Here is a 16727-nt window from a genome sequence, read left to right as displayed (position 1 = left end):
AAAACAGATTTCCAGCCCATTGTATATATTAGTTTGCTTCACTTTTCTGATGTTTATTCATGATGGGAAATAATAATACAAGTCCTGTTTTAAGCTACAGTGTTTCATAAAGATGTACTGCTATGAGGTAAATCGCAAGCTAAATTATTCTAATTCAAATGTCTAAAATCAGGATTAGTTAGTACTCATTAGCAGTTTCATTTAAATGTACCTGGAAGAAGTAGAAGATTTGTTATCAAACAGTAAGGGGGAACAGCAAAACTGACATATTCATTCTTGGCTGTGTTATCAAAGAGTTAGACTTTTGATAAAAAAATTTCCAAAGGGATCAATAATGTTGAGATTTTGTGTTGAACACGCATCATATTTCAGGTCAGACATGACCTCTTTCAGTGCAACCAGCATTACTCTGTACAGGATTTTATTCATAAAATCAACTTTTTAAAAACATCTCGTTTCGTGAAATTTAGAGTTTTATTGCCCTGAGTTTTGAATGTCCACATAATAGAAAATGCCCATAAATAATTTTTTTCTTCATTTTAATATTTAGATCAGTGGAATTGGAAAAGTCAGTGAGAAAATGTTGAATTCCATTGGTATTCAAACCTGTACGGACCTTTTCAATCAGAGAGCTTTGCTGTACCACCTATATTCACCAATTTCCTTCAATTATTTCATGAGGATTAGTATTGGTATGGGATCCACCACAGTGGAAAGGTAAAGTAGCCTATACAATTTTCTGATTCCTTTCATTATTAAATTTTTTTAATTAAAACTTTAAATATGCTGTCCAACCCCTGCTATAACATGCTTTGTTATTGCTTGAATTCAGATACAGGGTGGTCGTGACATTGATCCTGAAATTTTACACTAATTTCACCACTTGCTTGAAGTGCTACAAGACTTTAGTGATAGAATAAACAGTAGTTTGATTTTACACTTTGGCAAAAAATATTGTATTCTTCAGAAAAGAAAAAATATTATTGCTTCTTGCTTACTTTTGAAAGAAGTTAGCTCATTCATAATTGCTGATTTTGTTTAAAATTAATTCACAGCTCTGAAATTGCATGAATAACACTCTTGTTCCGATTTATTGCAGAAAAAGGAAACAAAAAAGCATTATATTATTATGGTTGGTCAGTCCCTTATGAATAGCATGAGTCTCACTCACTCCCCCCCAACCCAATAAAATGGTCAGTTGCTTATGACTGTAATGAAACCCACTCCTATCACCCCAATAAAATGGTTGTCAGTCCCTTATGAATGGAATGAGTTTACTTTTGAGTTCATGTAGTCTTACTATTTACACTTGAGTTGCCACATATTTTATATATGCATGTACCAGTCATTGCTTCTCTGCCCATAAGATAAATATTAAATATGTTGTTGTTGTTGTTGTGGGGTTTAACGCCATTTTTCAGCACACGATAGGCTATGTATGGTGGCCAGTATTAATGGTGGAGGAAGAACCCGGGAAAACCCTGGGAAGAACCACCGACCCACAAGAAGCTACTGGCAAGCTTTCTCACATACCCACATTGGTCAAATCCTAGACTTGAACCCACACAGACAGAGGTGAGATGGCAGTGATTCGTAATGGAGAGCGCTTTAGACCACTCGGCCACTCGGGGCCCCAATATTAAATATGTAATATCATTGAAGTATTTCTAGTTTAATATGCACCAGGTTACTAACTGCATCACTCAGGTCCATAGTTTTGCATCGAAGTCCCCCCCCCCGTTTCATCATTGAAGTGTGTAGTTTGTATTATTTCCCCACCCACCCCAATCTTTTATAGCTAACGGGATACACATGGAATAATTTATTCATTTAACTGACTCAATTTTTTGCATAATACAGTACCTAGTTTGTAGACCTCAACCATCTTTTTATAGTAGGGTTTCAGTGTATCTTTACTTCTTTTGCTGTATTAGTATCCCATGTCCCTCCAACTGCATGTTTGTCTGTCTGTCTGTCCTAATGTCATTAATCTCAGCAATCTGCATTCTGTACTGGTCAAATGAAGATCATATATTGTTTTGATGTTTTATGAGGATGTGTAGATAACAAATCTGGGATGTTAAAAATGTGTAACAAGCACATTAAGAGTACACTGTGTCTTTCATATGTGCCTTAATACCAATAATAAGCACACTAAGAGTGCACTGTGTCTTTCATATGTGCCTTAATACCAATAATAAGCACACAAAGAGTGCACTGTGTCCTTCATATTTGCCTTAGTACCAATAATAAGCACATTAAGAGTGCACTGTGTCCTTCATATGTGCCTTAGTACCAATAATAAGCACATTAAGAGTGCACTGTGTCCTTCATATGTGCCTTAATACCAATAATAAGCACACTAAGAGTACACTGTGTCCTTCATATGTGCCTTAATACCAATAATAAGCACACTAAGAGTGCACTGTGTCCTTCATATGTGCCTTAGTACCAATAATAAGCACATTAAGAGTGCACTGTGACCTTCATATGTGCCTTAGTACCAATAATAAGCACATTAAGAGTGCACTGCGTCCTTCATATGTGCTTTAGTACAAAAATAATAAGCACACTAAGAGTGCATTGTGTCCTTCATATGTGCCTTAGTACCAATAAGCACATTAAGAGTGCACCATGTCCTTCATATGTGCCTTAGTTAAAAAATAATAAGCACACTAAGAGTGCACTGTGTTCTTCATATGTGCCTTAGTACCAACAATAAGCACATTAAGAGTGCACTGTGTCCTTCATATGTGCCTTAGTAAAAAAATAATAAGCACACTAAGAGTGCACTGTGTCCTTCATATGTGCCTTAGTACCAATAATAAGCACACTAAGAGTGTACTGTGTTCTTCATATGTGCCTTAGTACCAATAAGCACACTAAGAGTGCACTGTGTCCTTCATATGTGCCTTAGTACCAATAATAAGCACACTAAGAGTGTACTGTGTCCTTCATATGTGCCTTAGTACCAATAAGCACATTAAGAGTGCACTGTGTCCTTCATATGTGCCTTAGTACAAAAATAATAAGCACACTAAGAGTGCACTGTGTCCTTCATATGTTGTTGTATTGTTGTTGTATGGTTTAATGCCATTTTTCAGCACAAGATAGGCTATACATGGCGACCAGTATAAATGGTGGAGGAAGAACCCGGGAAACCCCCGGAAAGAACCACCGACCCACGAGAAGCTACTGGCAAGCTTTCTCACATAACCACATTGGCCGAATCCGAGACTCGAACTCACGCAGACAGAGGTGAGATGGTAGTGATCCGTAACGGTGAGCGCTTTAGACCACTTGGCCACTCGGGGCCCCTCCTTCATATGTGCCTTAGTACCAATAATAAGCACACTAAGAGTACACTGTGTCCTTCATATGTGCCTTAGTACAAAAATAATAAGCACATTAAGAGTGCACTGTGTCCTTCATATGTGCCTTAGTACAAAAATAATAAGCACGCTAAGAGTGCACTGTGTCCTTCATATGTGCCTTAGTACCAATAATAAGCACATTAAGAGTGCACTGTGTCCTTTATATGTGCCTTAGTACAAAAATAATAAGCACACTAAGAGTGCATTGTGTCCTTCATATGTGCCTTAGTACCAATAAGCACATTAAGAGTGTACTGTGTTCTTCATATGTGCCTTAGTACCAATAAGCACACTAAGAGTGCACTGTGTCCTTCATATGTGCCTTAGTACCAATAATAAGCACATTAAGAGTGCACTGTGTCCTTCATATGTGCCTTAGTACCAATAATAAGCACATTAAGAGTGTACTGTGTTCTTCATATGTGCCTTAGTACCAATAAGCACACTAAGAGTGCACTGTGTCCTTCATATGTGCCTTAGTACCAATAATAAGCACACTAAGAGTGTACTGTGTCCTTCATATGTGCCTTAGTACCAATAAGCACATTAAGAGTGCACTGTGTCCTTCATATGTGCCTTAGTACAAAAATAATAAGCACACTAAGAGTGCACTGTGTCCTTCATATGTTGTTGTATTGTTGTTGTATGGTTTAATGCCATTTTTCAGCACAAGATAGGCTATACATGGCGACCAGTATAAATGGTGGAGGAAGAACCCAGGAAACCCCCGGAAAGAACCACCGACCCACGAGAAGCTACTGGCAAGCTTTCTCACATAACCACATTGGCCGAATCTGAGACTCGAACTCACGCAGACAGAGGTGAGATGGTAGTGATCCGTAACGGTGAGCGCTTTAGACCACTCGGCCACTCGGGGCCCCTCCTTCATATGTGCCTTAGTACCAATAATAAGCACACTAAGTGTGCACTGTGTCCTTTATATGTGCCTTAGTACCAATAATAAGCACATTAAGAATGCACTGTGTCCTTCATATGTGCCTTAGTACCAATAAGCACATTAAGAGTGCACTGTGTCCTTCATATGTGCCTTAGTAAAAAAAATAATAAGCACACTAAGAGTGCACTGTGTCCTTCATATGTGCCTTAGTACCAATAATAAGCACACTAAGAGTGCACTGTGTCCTTCATATGTGCCTTAGTACCAATAATAAGCACACTAAGAGTACACTGTGTCCTTCATATGTGCCTTAGTAAAAAAAGTAATAAGCACACAAAGAGTGCACTGTGTCCTTCATATGTGCCTTAGTACCAATAATAAGCACATTAAGAGTGCACTGTGTCCTTCATATGTGCCTTAGTACCAATAATAAGCACATTAAGAGTGCACTGTGTCCTTCATATGTGCCTTAGTACCAATAATAAGCACATTAAGAGTGTACTGTGTTCTTCATATGTGCCTTAGTACCAATAAGCACATTAAGAGTGCACTGTGTCCTTCATATGTGCCTTAGTACCAATAATAAGCACATTAAGAGTGTACTGTGTTCTTCATATGTGCCTTAGTACCAATAAGCACATTAAGAGTGCACTGTGTCCTTCATATGTGCCTTAGTACCAATAATAAGCACACACAGCAGAGCCCTCTAGTGACAAGAGACAGTGAAGAAAGATTTACCTTTCCACCAATTACAAGCCATGTACATTTAAGACATTTTTCATACACCATTTGACTATATTAGATTAATTTTTGCTTGTCCTTCATATACTTCTGTGAAATGTCAAATGTCACATGTATAATTTTGCGGACCATGTGTGAGCTCATTGATGTAAAATAGGCCTGAAATGGCTCAGTGGTTAGTGTGCTAGAATCCCTTCCAAAAGAGTTCAGGATCAGATCCTACCATCAGTCTGGATCAGCTACTGCAGTGTATCATGGGGCAAGGCACTTTACTTTACTTGCCTTGGCACTAAGTAACCCGTGTTGCAGTGCTGTAAAACATCAGACCAATCTAATTTTATGAATCTTAATTTCATGGTTATCTTGTAATAATTTTTTTTTCAGCTCTTTTATGGTTGAAGTAAAAACATGATGGTAAAAAAGCTATTGAATATTGATGTAATCCCTTCCTCATAGTCTAGGGTGTGTGGCCTGGACAGCAGGGTTTATCAGCCATAAAATGAGTAGATTTATTTATTGCCTGTCCTTCTGACTTCAGTTTTACACAACACAACATTATCCACAAAAATGTTGATTATCAATCAAATGTGGCATGTGGCTTTGTACCGATGAGTGCATGAATGAATTTGCATTCCACAACATCATTCACACCTACCACTTTTTCATGCACCAGTGACTTTTTTAGATATGATAATAATATGCCTCAGTGGAGTAGCAATGACATAGTGGTCTACAAATTTCTTGTGATACATAGGGAATGACATAGATATTTTGTAACATGAAATCAGTTTTAATATCTTGTTAATATGTTAATCTGATATTTTTTTTCTAGGGACAGTGAAAGAAAAAGCATTAGTACTGAGAGGTAAGACAGTGAAATTGGTCTGTTTTCAGTACCAATAGAAATCTTTTATTTCTGTATGCTTCCCAAAAGGCATAGGGTACAGAGGTTGCAAAATCTCAAAAAAATTTACTCACAGATTTATGCAGGTAATAAAATGTTTGCTCATCCAGGATGAAACTAGCTGTTATAAAAATATAAAAACTGACAATATTATCCACCTAAACATGATCATGTGTAGCTGTTATATATCCACCTAAGTATGATCATGTGTAGCTGTTATATATCCACCTAAATATGATCATGTGTAGCTGTTATAAAAATAGAAAAACTGACAGTATTATCCACCTAAACATGATCATGTGTAGCTGTTATATATCCACCTAAGTATGATCATGTGTAGCTGTTATATATCCACCTAAATATGATCATGTGTAGCTGTTATAAAAATAGAAAAACTGACAATATTATCCACCTAAACATGATCATGTGTAGCTGTTATATCCACCTAAATATGATCATGTGTAGCTGTTATAAAAATATAAAAACTGACAGTATTATCCACCTAAACAAGATCATGTGTAGCTGTTATATCCACCTAAATATGATCATGTGTAGCTGTTATAAAAATATAAAAACTGACAATATTAACCACATAAATATGATCATGTGTAGCTGTTATATATCCACCTAAGTATGATCATGTGTAGCTGTTATAAAAATATAAAAACTGACAGTATTATCCACCTAAACATGATCATGTGTAGCTGTTATATATCCACCTAAGTATGATCATGTGTAGCTGTTATAAAAATATAAAAACTGACAGTATTATCCACCTAAACATGATCATGTGTAGCTGTTATATATCCACCTAAATATGATCATGTGTAGCTGTTATAAAAATATAAAAACTGACAATATTATCCACCTAAGTATGATCATGTGTAGCTGTTATAAAAATATAAAAACTGACAATATTAACCACATAAATATGATCATGTGTAGCTGTTATAAAAATATAAAAACTGACAATATTATCCACCTAAATATGATCATGTGTAGCTGTTATAAAAATATAAAAACTGACAGTATTATCCACCTAAACATGATCATGTGTAGCTGTTATAAAAATATAAAAACTGACAGTATTATCCACCTAAATATGATCATGTGTAGCTGTTATAAAAATATAAAAACTGACAATATTATCCACCTAAACAAGATCATGTGTAGCTGTTATATCCACCTAAATATGATCATGTGTAGCTGTTATAAAAATATAAAAACTGACAATATTAACCACATAAATATGATCATGTGTAGCTGTTATATATCCACCTAAGTATGATCATGTGTAGCTGTTATATATCCACCTAAGTATGATCATGTGTAGCTGTTATAAAAATATAAAAACTGACAGTATTATCCACCTAAATATGATCATGTGTAGCTGTTATAAAAATATAAAAATTGACAATATTGTCCACCTAAACATGATCATGTGTAGCTGTTATATCCACCTAAATATGATCATGTGTAGCTGTTATAAAAATATAAAAACTGACAGTATTATCCACCTAAATATGATCATGTGTAGCTGTTATAAAAATATAAAAATTGACAATATTATCCACCTAAACAAGATCATGTGTAGCTGTTATATCCACCTAAATATGATCATGTGTAGCTGTTATAAAAATATAAAAACTGACAATATTAACCACCTAAATATGATCATGTGTAGCTGTTATATATCCACCTAAGTATGATCATGTGTAGCTGTTATATATCCACCTAAATATGATCATGTGTAGCTGTTATAAAAATAGAAAAACTGATAGTATTATCCACCTAAGTATGATCATGTGTAGCTGTTATATATCCACCTAAGTATGATCATGTGTAGCTGTTATATATCCACCTAAGTATGATGATGTGTAGCTGTTATATATCCACCTAAGTATGATCATGTGTAGCTGTTATATATCCACCTAAGTATGATCATGTGTAGCTGTTATAAAAATATAAAAACTGACAATATTAACCACATAAATATGATCATGTGTAGCTGTTATATATCCACCTAAATATGATCATGTGTAGCTGTTATAAAAATATAAAAACTGACAGTATTATCCACCTAAACATGATCATGTGTAGCTGTTATATCCACCTAAGTATGATCATGTGTAGCTGTTATAAAAATATAAAAACTGACAGTATTATCCACCTAAACATGATCATGTGTAGCTGTTATATCCACCTAAGTATGATCATGTGTAGCTGTTATATATCCACCTAAGTATGATCATGTGTAGCTGTTATATATCCACCTAAGCATGATCATGTGTAGCTGTTATATCCACCTAAATATGATCATGTGTAGGTGTTATAAAAATAGAAAAACTGACAGTATTATCCACCTAAACATGATCATGTGTAGCTGTTATATCCACCTAAGTATGATCATGTGTAGCTGTTATATATCCACCTAAGTATGATCATGTGTAGCTGTTATATATCCACCTAAGTATGATCATGTGTAGCTGTTATATATCCACCTAAATATGATCATGTGTAGCTGTTATAAAAATAGAAAAACTGACAGTATTATCCACCTAAACATGATCATGTGTAGCTGTTATATATCCACCTAAATATGATCATGTGTAGCTGTTATATATCCACCTAAATATGATCATGTGTAGCTGTTATAAAAATATAAAAACTGACAGTATTATCCACCTAAACATGATCATGTGTAGCTGTTATATCCACCTAAGTATGATCATGTGTAGCTGTTATATATCCACCTAAGTATGATCATGTGTAGCTGTTATATATCCACCTAAGTATGATCATGTGTAGCTGTTATAAAAATAGAAAAACTGACAGTATTATCCACCTAAACATGATCATGTGTAGCTGTTATATATCCACCTAAATATGATCATGTGTAGCTGTTATAAAAATATAAAAACTGACAGTATTATCCACCTAAGTATGATCATGTGTAGCTATTATATATCCACCTAAGTATGATCATGTGTAGCTGTTATATATCCACCTAAGTATGATGATGTGTAGCTGTTATATATCCACCTAAGTATGATCATGTGTAGCTGTTATATATCCACCTAAGTATGATCATGTGTAGCTGTTATAAAAATATAAAAACTGACAATATTAACCACATAAATATGATCATGTGTAGCTGTTATGAAAATATAAAAACTGACAGTATTATCCACCTAAGTATGATGATGTGTAGCTGTTATATATCCACCTAAGTATGATCATGTGTAGCTGTTATATATCCACCTAAGTATGATCATGTGTAGCTGTTATATATCCACCTAAATATGATCATGTGTAGCTGTTATAAAAATAGAAAAACTGACAATATTAACCACCTAAATATGATCATCTGTAGCTGTTATAAAAATAGAAAAACTGACAATATTAACCACCTAAATATGATCATGTGTAGCTGTTATAAAAATATAAAAACTGACAATATTAACCACATAAATATAATCATGTGTAGCTGTTATGAAAATATAAAAACTGACAGTATTATCCACCTAAGTATGATCATGTGTAGCTGTTATATATCCACCTAAGTATGATCATGTGTAGCTGTTATATATCCACCTAAGTATGATGATGTGTAGCTGTTATATATCCACCTAAGTATCATCATGTGTAGCTGTTATAAAAATATAAAAACTGACAATATTAACCACCTAAATATGATCATGTGTAGCTGTTATAAAAATATAAAAACTGACAATATTAACCACCTAAATATGATCATGTGTAGCTGTTATAAAAATATAAAAACTGACAATATTAACCACATAAATATAATCATGTGTAGCTGTTATGAAAATATAAAAACTGACAGTATTATCCACCTAAGTATGATCATGTGTAGCTGTTATATATCCACCTAAGTATGATCATGTGTAGCTGTTATATATCCACCTAAGTATGATCATGTGTAGCTGTTATATATCCACCTAAGTATGATCATGTGTAGCTGTTATAAAAATATAAAAACTGACAATATTAACCACATAAATATGATCATGTATAGCTGTTATATATCCACCTAAATATGATCATGTGTAGCTGTTATAAAAATATAAAAACTGACAGTATTATCCACCTAAATATGATCATGTGTAGCTGTTATATATCCACCTAAGTATGATCATGTGTAGCTGTTATATATCCACCTAAGTATGATCATGTGTAGCCGTTATATATCCACCTAAATATGATCATGTGTAGCTGTTATAAAAATATAAAAACTGACAATATTATCCACCTAAGTATGATTATGTGAAAAGTAGTTTTTTCAAAACTTATATTACCCTTCAGACACCCCAGTTGTAAGAACTTTCAAGTTGAATTAAGTCTACACTCTATCTAGTAAGCATTTATTAGTATTGAATAGAGTGAAGTCTACTCTATCTAGTAAGCATTTATTCATATTAAATAGAGTGAAGTCTACTCTCTATCTAGTAAGCATTTATTAGTATTGAATAGTGTGAAGTCAACTCTCTATCTAGTAAGCATTTATTAATATTGAATAGCCTGAAGTTTACTTTCTATCTAGTAAGCATTTATTAGTATTGAATAGAGTGAAATCTGCTCTATCTAGTAAGCATTTATTAGTATTAAATAGAGTGTAGTTTATCTAGTAAGCATTTATATGTACTGAATAGAGTGAAGTCTACTCTCTATCTAGTAAGCATGTATTCATATTGAATAGAGTGAAGTGCTTGTATGAGCTTCATCCAGAACAAATGAAAAACAAGCTTCCAGTAGAAAGTATGGACTTGGAATAAACAAAGTCAGCAATATTCTCAACAGAACTATAATTTTATTAAAGAGAAACACCAGTCAACCCTGAATTAGCATTCACATGATTGGACGCATTAATGGGAAATTCACTCAACAGCCAGGAACTTTTCAGTTGTTCTTTCCATTTGGGCAAGTTAATTTTCAAGCCCTGTTGTGTAATGTTAAGATTTCTGTGCATCATTCTGTTAGCTCTTTTTCAGTTCTCCACAATAGCTTTAGTTTTACACTATCTACCTATGTCAGACTAAGGAAGTAAGGAAGTATTCTTTTGATTTAGGACTCTAAGATTGATTTCACTGTCTGAAAGAAGACAAATGGTTATCACATAATAAATTTAGTGCTAGACCATATACTTTAACCAAGAGTTTTTGGAAGGCTTGCATTTAAAGAGTCTTTTGAGGTTGGGGTCAAAAGGTCAGAAATCAAGGTCATTGTGATTCAAAGAAAAATAAAAGTTTTGATCAATAACTTTTCTTCTGTATTTAGTTTCTTGACCAAACTTTCTGGATGGCCAGCCTTATGATAAAAGGAAACAAAACGAATTGAGGGTCTAAAAGTGAAAGGTTGAGGTCTAAATAAGAAATATTCTTTTCAGCAAAGTAAATTTAGTTAAAGACAATTTACTTTGACCAAAGTTCAAGGTCACCAAGACCGACTGGTTAGTAAACTCGAATCAGCCGTACCCTACTAGTGCTGACATAGAGGACTATTAAATATGGGGTGAGAGTCAGAATCGTTCATATGCATCAGTATAGGACATAAAAATTCTGATCCTTCGGGGTAGAATTTTCCTATCTAATACCGATGCATAACGAAGGATTATTTCTCTCATATTCCTAAACAAAAAATACGGTCAGCATGGTGTTCTATGGATACTAACGCAGTTTTTAAACAACAAAACACCTACTGACAATTTTCTCACCTTAAAATTGAGTGTGTAGCATTAGGTTTACACAGAACCATTCAGTATAAACTTGAAATGATGTTTAAACATGTATCAGTATTCAGATAATGATGGTTGAGACCACTGAATTAATGGCAATAAACAACATCCATAACTGTGTAATGGAAAATGGCTTATACAATGATATAAGCATGAACAGTTAAAGAAAATACAGTTCACTCATGATAATATGATTAAATAAGATAGTAAAACAAAAATGATATTCTCAATTCATCTTTAAGGTAGAATTGATTTTCTAATAAATAAAAATGAGAAGATGAATGTTAAAAAAACCCAAAACAATTACAATAATTGCTTTTTTTAAGACCTGAAACTGAGCTACATAGTCTGTACCTGTGGTTAAGCCATTTATTAGAAAACATCCTCCAACACAAACATCAACGACTGCTCATTTTAGGATGTAATCATGTTGCAATTTAATGACTATTTTAAATTTATTGTGAATTCAAGCTCAAGTGATGATGGAAATCTGACTTTTTATGCAATTGTATGCAGTAAAAGGCCAGATGATGAAAGATAGCAGTTTAAAGATTGAAAGATAGTGCTATCCTTTTCTGGTGTTGCACACAGGAAAACAGACATAATGTGTGAATAATGCTACTCTTGTTACTGAGGCAGTACAGTTGCAAGAAAAGTATTTGTAAAATTATATTATATCTTCTTGTATAGTGTAAACTTGTTATAATGCCCACAGGAAAGAGCTGGAATTAAACAGTATGAATTAAAGAGTGGGAATTCATGAGTAGGATATGGCTTTTTTGGAATTAAAGAGTGGGAATTGTATATCTGGAACTAAAGAGTGGGAAATCTAGAGTTGGAATTAAAGAGTGGGAATTGAAGAGTTGGGTTTGTAGACCGAATTAAACAGTAGGAATTAAAGAGTATGAATTGTTGGGGGTTTTTTAATTAAAGAATGGAAATTGAAGATTTGGAATTAAAGAGTAGCGATGGTTTTTTTTGGAATTAAAGAGTGGGAATTGAAGATTTGGAATTAAAGAGTAGCAATGTGTTTTTTGGGAATTAAAGAGTGGGAATTGAAGATACGGAATTAAAGAGTAGGAATAAAAGAGATGGAATTAGAGTGGGAATTGAAGAGTTGGATTTGCAGGCTTGGAATTAAACAGTAGGAATTAAAGAGTGGGAATTAAAGAGTAGGAATTGTTGGATTTTATTGGAATTTAATAGTGGGAATTGAAGATTTGGAATTAAAAAGTGGGAATTAAAGAGTGGGAATCAAAGAGATGGATTTGTAGACTTGGTATTAAACAGTAGGAATTAAAGAAATGGAATTAATTAGTTGGAATTGAAGAGTAGGAATTATAGAGATGAGATTAAAATGTGGGAATTTAAGACATGGAATTAAAGAGTGGGAATTAAAGAGTAGAAATTATTAAAGAGTGGGAATTAAAAAGTAGGAATTATTAAAGTTTAGGAATGAAAGAGTAGAATTGAAGAATAGAAATTAAAGATCTGGAATTGAAGAGTATGACTTAAAGAGTTGGAATTGAAGAGTGGAATTGTACAGTAGGAATTACTGAAGTGGGGGAATTAAAAAAATAGGAATGAAAGAGTTGGAATTGAAGAGTGGAATTGTACAGTAGGAATTAAAGAGTTGGAAAGTCTATTCTAGGCGGTGTGTTGGCAATAGGTGAAGATGGCTATAATACCTGGTGTTAAAGCAAGGTGAAGACTTTATAAGAGCTCTTATTCAAAGAAAAGCTTGCTAAAACTATCCATATACATGTACCCAGACTTGCTGCCTCCCAGTCTTGCTACTCTCACTTGCAGCCAATAGATTTGAATGTACCAACTGATTATCCTTTTCAGTCCTCACTCTCTTTGTCTACCATCCACAAGCCTTATCAGTGTACATGTAAATAATGATCACAGACCTTGAATACCTTCACTTGTCAGGTGGAATCAGTCAGCTAGTTAATTCATTTACTGACCACCTTCAGTAAAGATGATTAGTAAAACATCTCATTGTCTGCATAGATAAAAAGAAACCCTTGCACTGCTTGCAAGAAATGCCATTCATTTTGTTAAAATATCTTTGGACTCTTTTACATCTAAGATAATACAACAGCAAGATTAGCAAGATTTTCTTTGCTTTAACACCAGGTGTTACAGTCATCTTCACCTATTGCCAACACACCGCCTAGAATAGACTTTCCAACTCTCTAATTCCTACTCTACATTTCCCCTCTTCAATTCCAAACTCTTTAATTCCTACTCATCAATTCCACTCTTCAATTCCAACTCTTTAATTCCTAGTGGTTTTCATGGTTGCTCCAAAGCTTGAAATTGAAGACCCTACACAGAAGAGTTATACTTAAGGAACCCCAATCAGTTGTGATGGGAGAACCAGTCAGTCAGAATGTCAAGCATGCAAACATCATTAGTGACATTGCTGGAAGCCTCAAGATGGAACAGTGATGCTTTTCTCAATGTGAACATATTTTTTTCATTGGACAGTGACTGAAATTTTTGATGAATTGTTGGACTGATGGAATTATGTTGTGAACGAAAGTGACACCATAATGGTTGAAATGTGTCCATCATCCCACCTCCACCCCTATCTGGAGTGGTGGAAGTGAAACCAGCACTGTCATATGATTCCTGGAATCTAATGACCTTGCTGAGGAACATTATGTTTTTATTATTGGGAAAGTAAACTAAGTGATAATGGCAGATTGTTATAAATTGTAACATAGTTACCTGTGGTTTACTTTTGGTTTCCATTGATACTGTTGAAGACTGAAATTCATTGGATAAAGGGACTTACTGAAGTCTGGGAATGTTCAGTAAATATGTGAGAATCTTAATCCAATTAAAATTTATTTTATAGACATGTACATCCTTTTTTATTGATCACCTAGTTGGATTTCCCCATTTTTGACTTTGACATCCATGTATCTGTCAATTTATCTGTTGTGCTTTCACTTTTATTGTGGGTGGGGGAACCAGTTTTAGTGGTTTTCATGGTTACTCTGAAGCTTGAATTTAAAGACCCAATCAAAAATGAACAATTTGATGAAGAGAGCTACTGTTCCCCCCCCCCCATTTTCTTACTGACACATCCCTAGTAATGAACTACGCTCATTTATCTAATAATTGAACTTCATTGCTATAATAAAGTAGTATTATGGAAAGTTAAAGCAATGATCTAAAATGATTTATTTTTTACATTGATTCAAGCAGAACTGCTGCTGAAAATACTTGTGTGAAAAAATTGCATACACTTTATTTGTTGCTGTTTTTGTGATTAAGATTTATTCACAGTTGTACTACATCTAAAAGAGTAATCTATTTAAAGCATCTATACTTATATGATTACAGGTAGGAAACCTTCCTTTTAAAATTTAATTTCTTCTGAAAAACATCTCATTTTATCCATACATTTGTAATCCAAAAGAAAAATAAGACTGTAAAACTATTGCTTAAAGATCAGGTACTGTTACTATTTATGCATAACCTACTTAACAACTCTGTGATCGAAGATTGGGTACCGTTACTCTTATGTATAACCTACTTAACAACTCTGTGATCGAAGATTGGGTACCGTTACTCTTTATGTATAACCTACTTAACAACTCTGTGATCGAAGACTGGGTATCATTACTCTTTATTTATAACCTACTTAACACTTCAGTGCAAAAGGTCAGACATAACTGAGGTCAGACAAAACCACTGAAACTGTTTGTCACATATATATCTGGAAAGTGCATTATACACAGGTTCAGTTTTATGAAATCCCCAGATTATTGGGTCCAGTCTAATGGATGTTTTATTGTGGAGAGCTAACTTGAATGTTACCACTTTTAACACCATAATGTATTGATGATGCAATGTTAGGAACAGTGGTTTAAGTGCTGCGAAAACCACTTGTCTTGGTGTTGTGGCTGCAATGGCCTTGTTTGACCTGACAGAACCATGCTGTAAGGAATTTATTTTGACAGGTAATTTATTTGTTCTTATACTGATGCTGGTATTGTTTGAACCATTGAAGTTACCAAACTTTGTTTTCAGCATATTTTTGGGGTGTATTTGTCGAGGTTAATCAATAAGATTAACTAACTATAAATATATCACAAAAATGTATACCCATGGAAAAAAATGAAACCAATCTTAACTGTCTAGTGGATGAACCTTGAACATCCATCACCCTTAATAACCCACCATTTTCCTACTTGTTTGAAAATGGGTGCATAATCAAGAATCAATGCAAGTACATCTTGACTTTTTATGCTTACTGCAATAAGGTTGTGCTATTATAAATGTCTTATGTCTCAAATATTGCTGAACATTCTGTATTGGAGAATATTTTGATGCGCTGAAGTTGTCAAATATTTGTGTTGATTTGAAATGAAATGGGTGCAGCACGCTTTACAGTATATGACTTGATGCAAATGGCCTGTGATATATTATGCCATTCAAACTGTTGCATGTTTCAGATAAAATGACCACTTGTGTAAGATTCTCCATTTACTGTAATTGAAAAATCTCCTAGACTACTGATGTTTAATTATCACAGAATAAAATTCTTTATCTTTCTCCTCCTTGTGGTCTGTTGCAGGACATTCAGGGAGCTGAGCAAACCATCAGATCTTTATGACCTGTGCAGGGAGCTCTGTCAGGCTTTGTCTGACGATCTTCGAGAAGAAAGGATAAAGGTAAAATTTCAAAATTGCCCTCAGAATATCTTGGGGAGGGGGTAAACATTTAGTGTTACCATGTCTTTTTCTCCCATCACTTCCTGTCATTTTTGTCCCTAAGCTTTATAAGGACTTGATGGAATTCACCCAAATTTCATACGTGGCTTTACATTCAGAAGACTTGGGTCAGGTTCAGTTTGCACCATTTTCAGACAAAAGTTAACAAAATTATGGCCCCTGAAGATGTGGCAATCAAAAATTATCATCAACTAAAAGAGTATACATTTGCAGTTATAGATAAAAACAAGTTGTGCCTTACTTGCATGAAATGCACCTTGTTATACCCATGCAGCTTGTGTGCATTGTCAGTTGTAGATAT

The 16727-nt window shown here is 34.1% G+C and overlaps 1 protein-coding gene across 1 annotated transcript in view; it reads left to right on the top strand.

Annotated features, from left to right (window-relative positions):
• Window positions 1–16727, top strand: part of LOC149801546 (uncharacterized) — an 84940-nt gene that overhangs the window by 49168 nt on the left and 19045 nt on the right. The window contains exons 8-10 of the mRNA XM_089955744.1: window positions 551–717; window positions 5846–5878; window positions 16270–16366. Coding sequence (XP_089811870.1) covers window positions 551–717; window positions 5846–5878; window positions 16270–16366 — 297 coding nt within the window. The remainder of the gene's footprint in view (window positions 1–550; window positions 718–5845; window positions 5879–16269; window positions 16367–16727) is intronic.

Source organism: Sinohyriopsis cumingii, chromosome 4 (genome assembly GCF_028554795.1).
Source record: "Sinohyriopsis cumingii isolate HCF-2022 chromosome 4, ASM2855479v2, whole genome shotgun sequence".
Lineage (NCBI taxonomy): Eukaryota > Metazoa > Mollusca > Bivalvia > Unionida > Unionidae > Sinohyriopsis > Sinohyriopsis cumingii.
This window is presented reverse-complemented; position numbering and strand designations above follow the sequence as displayed.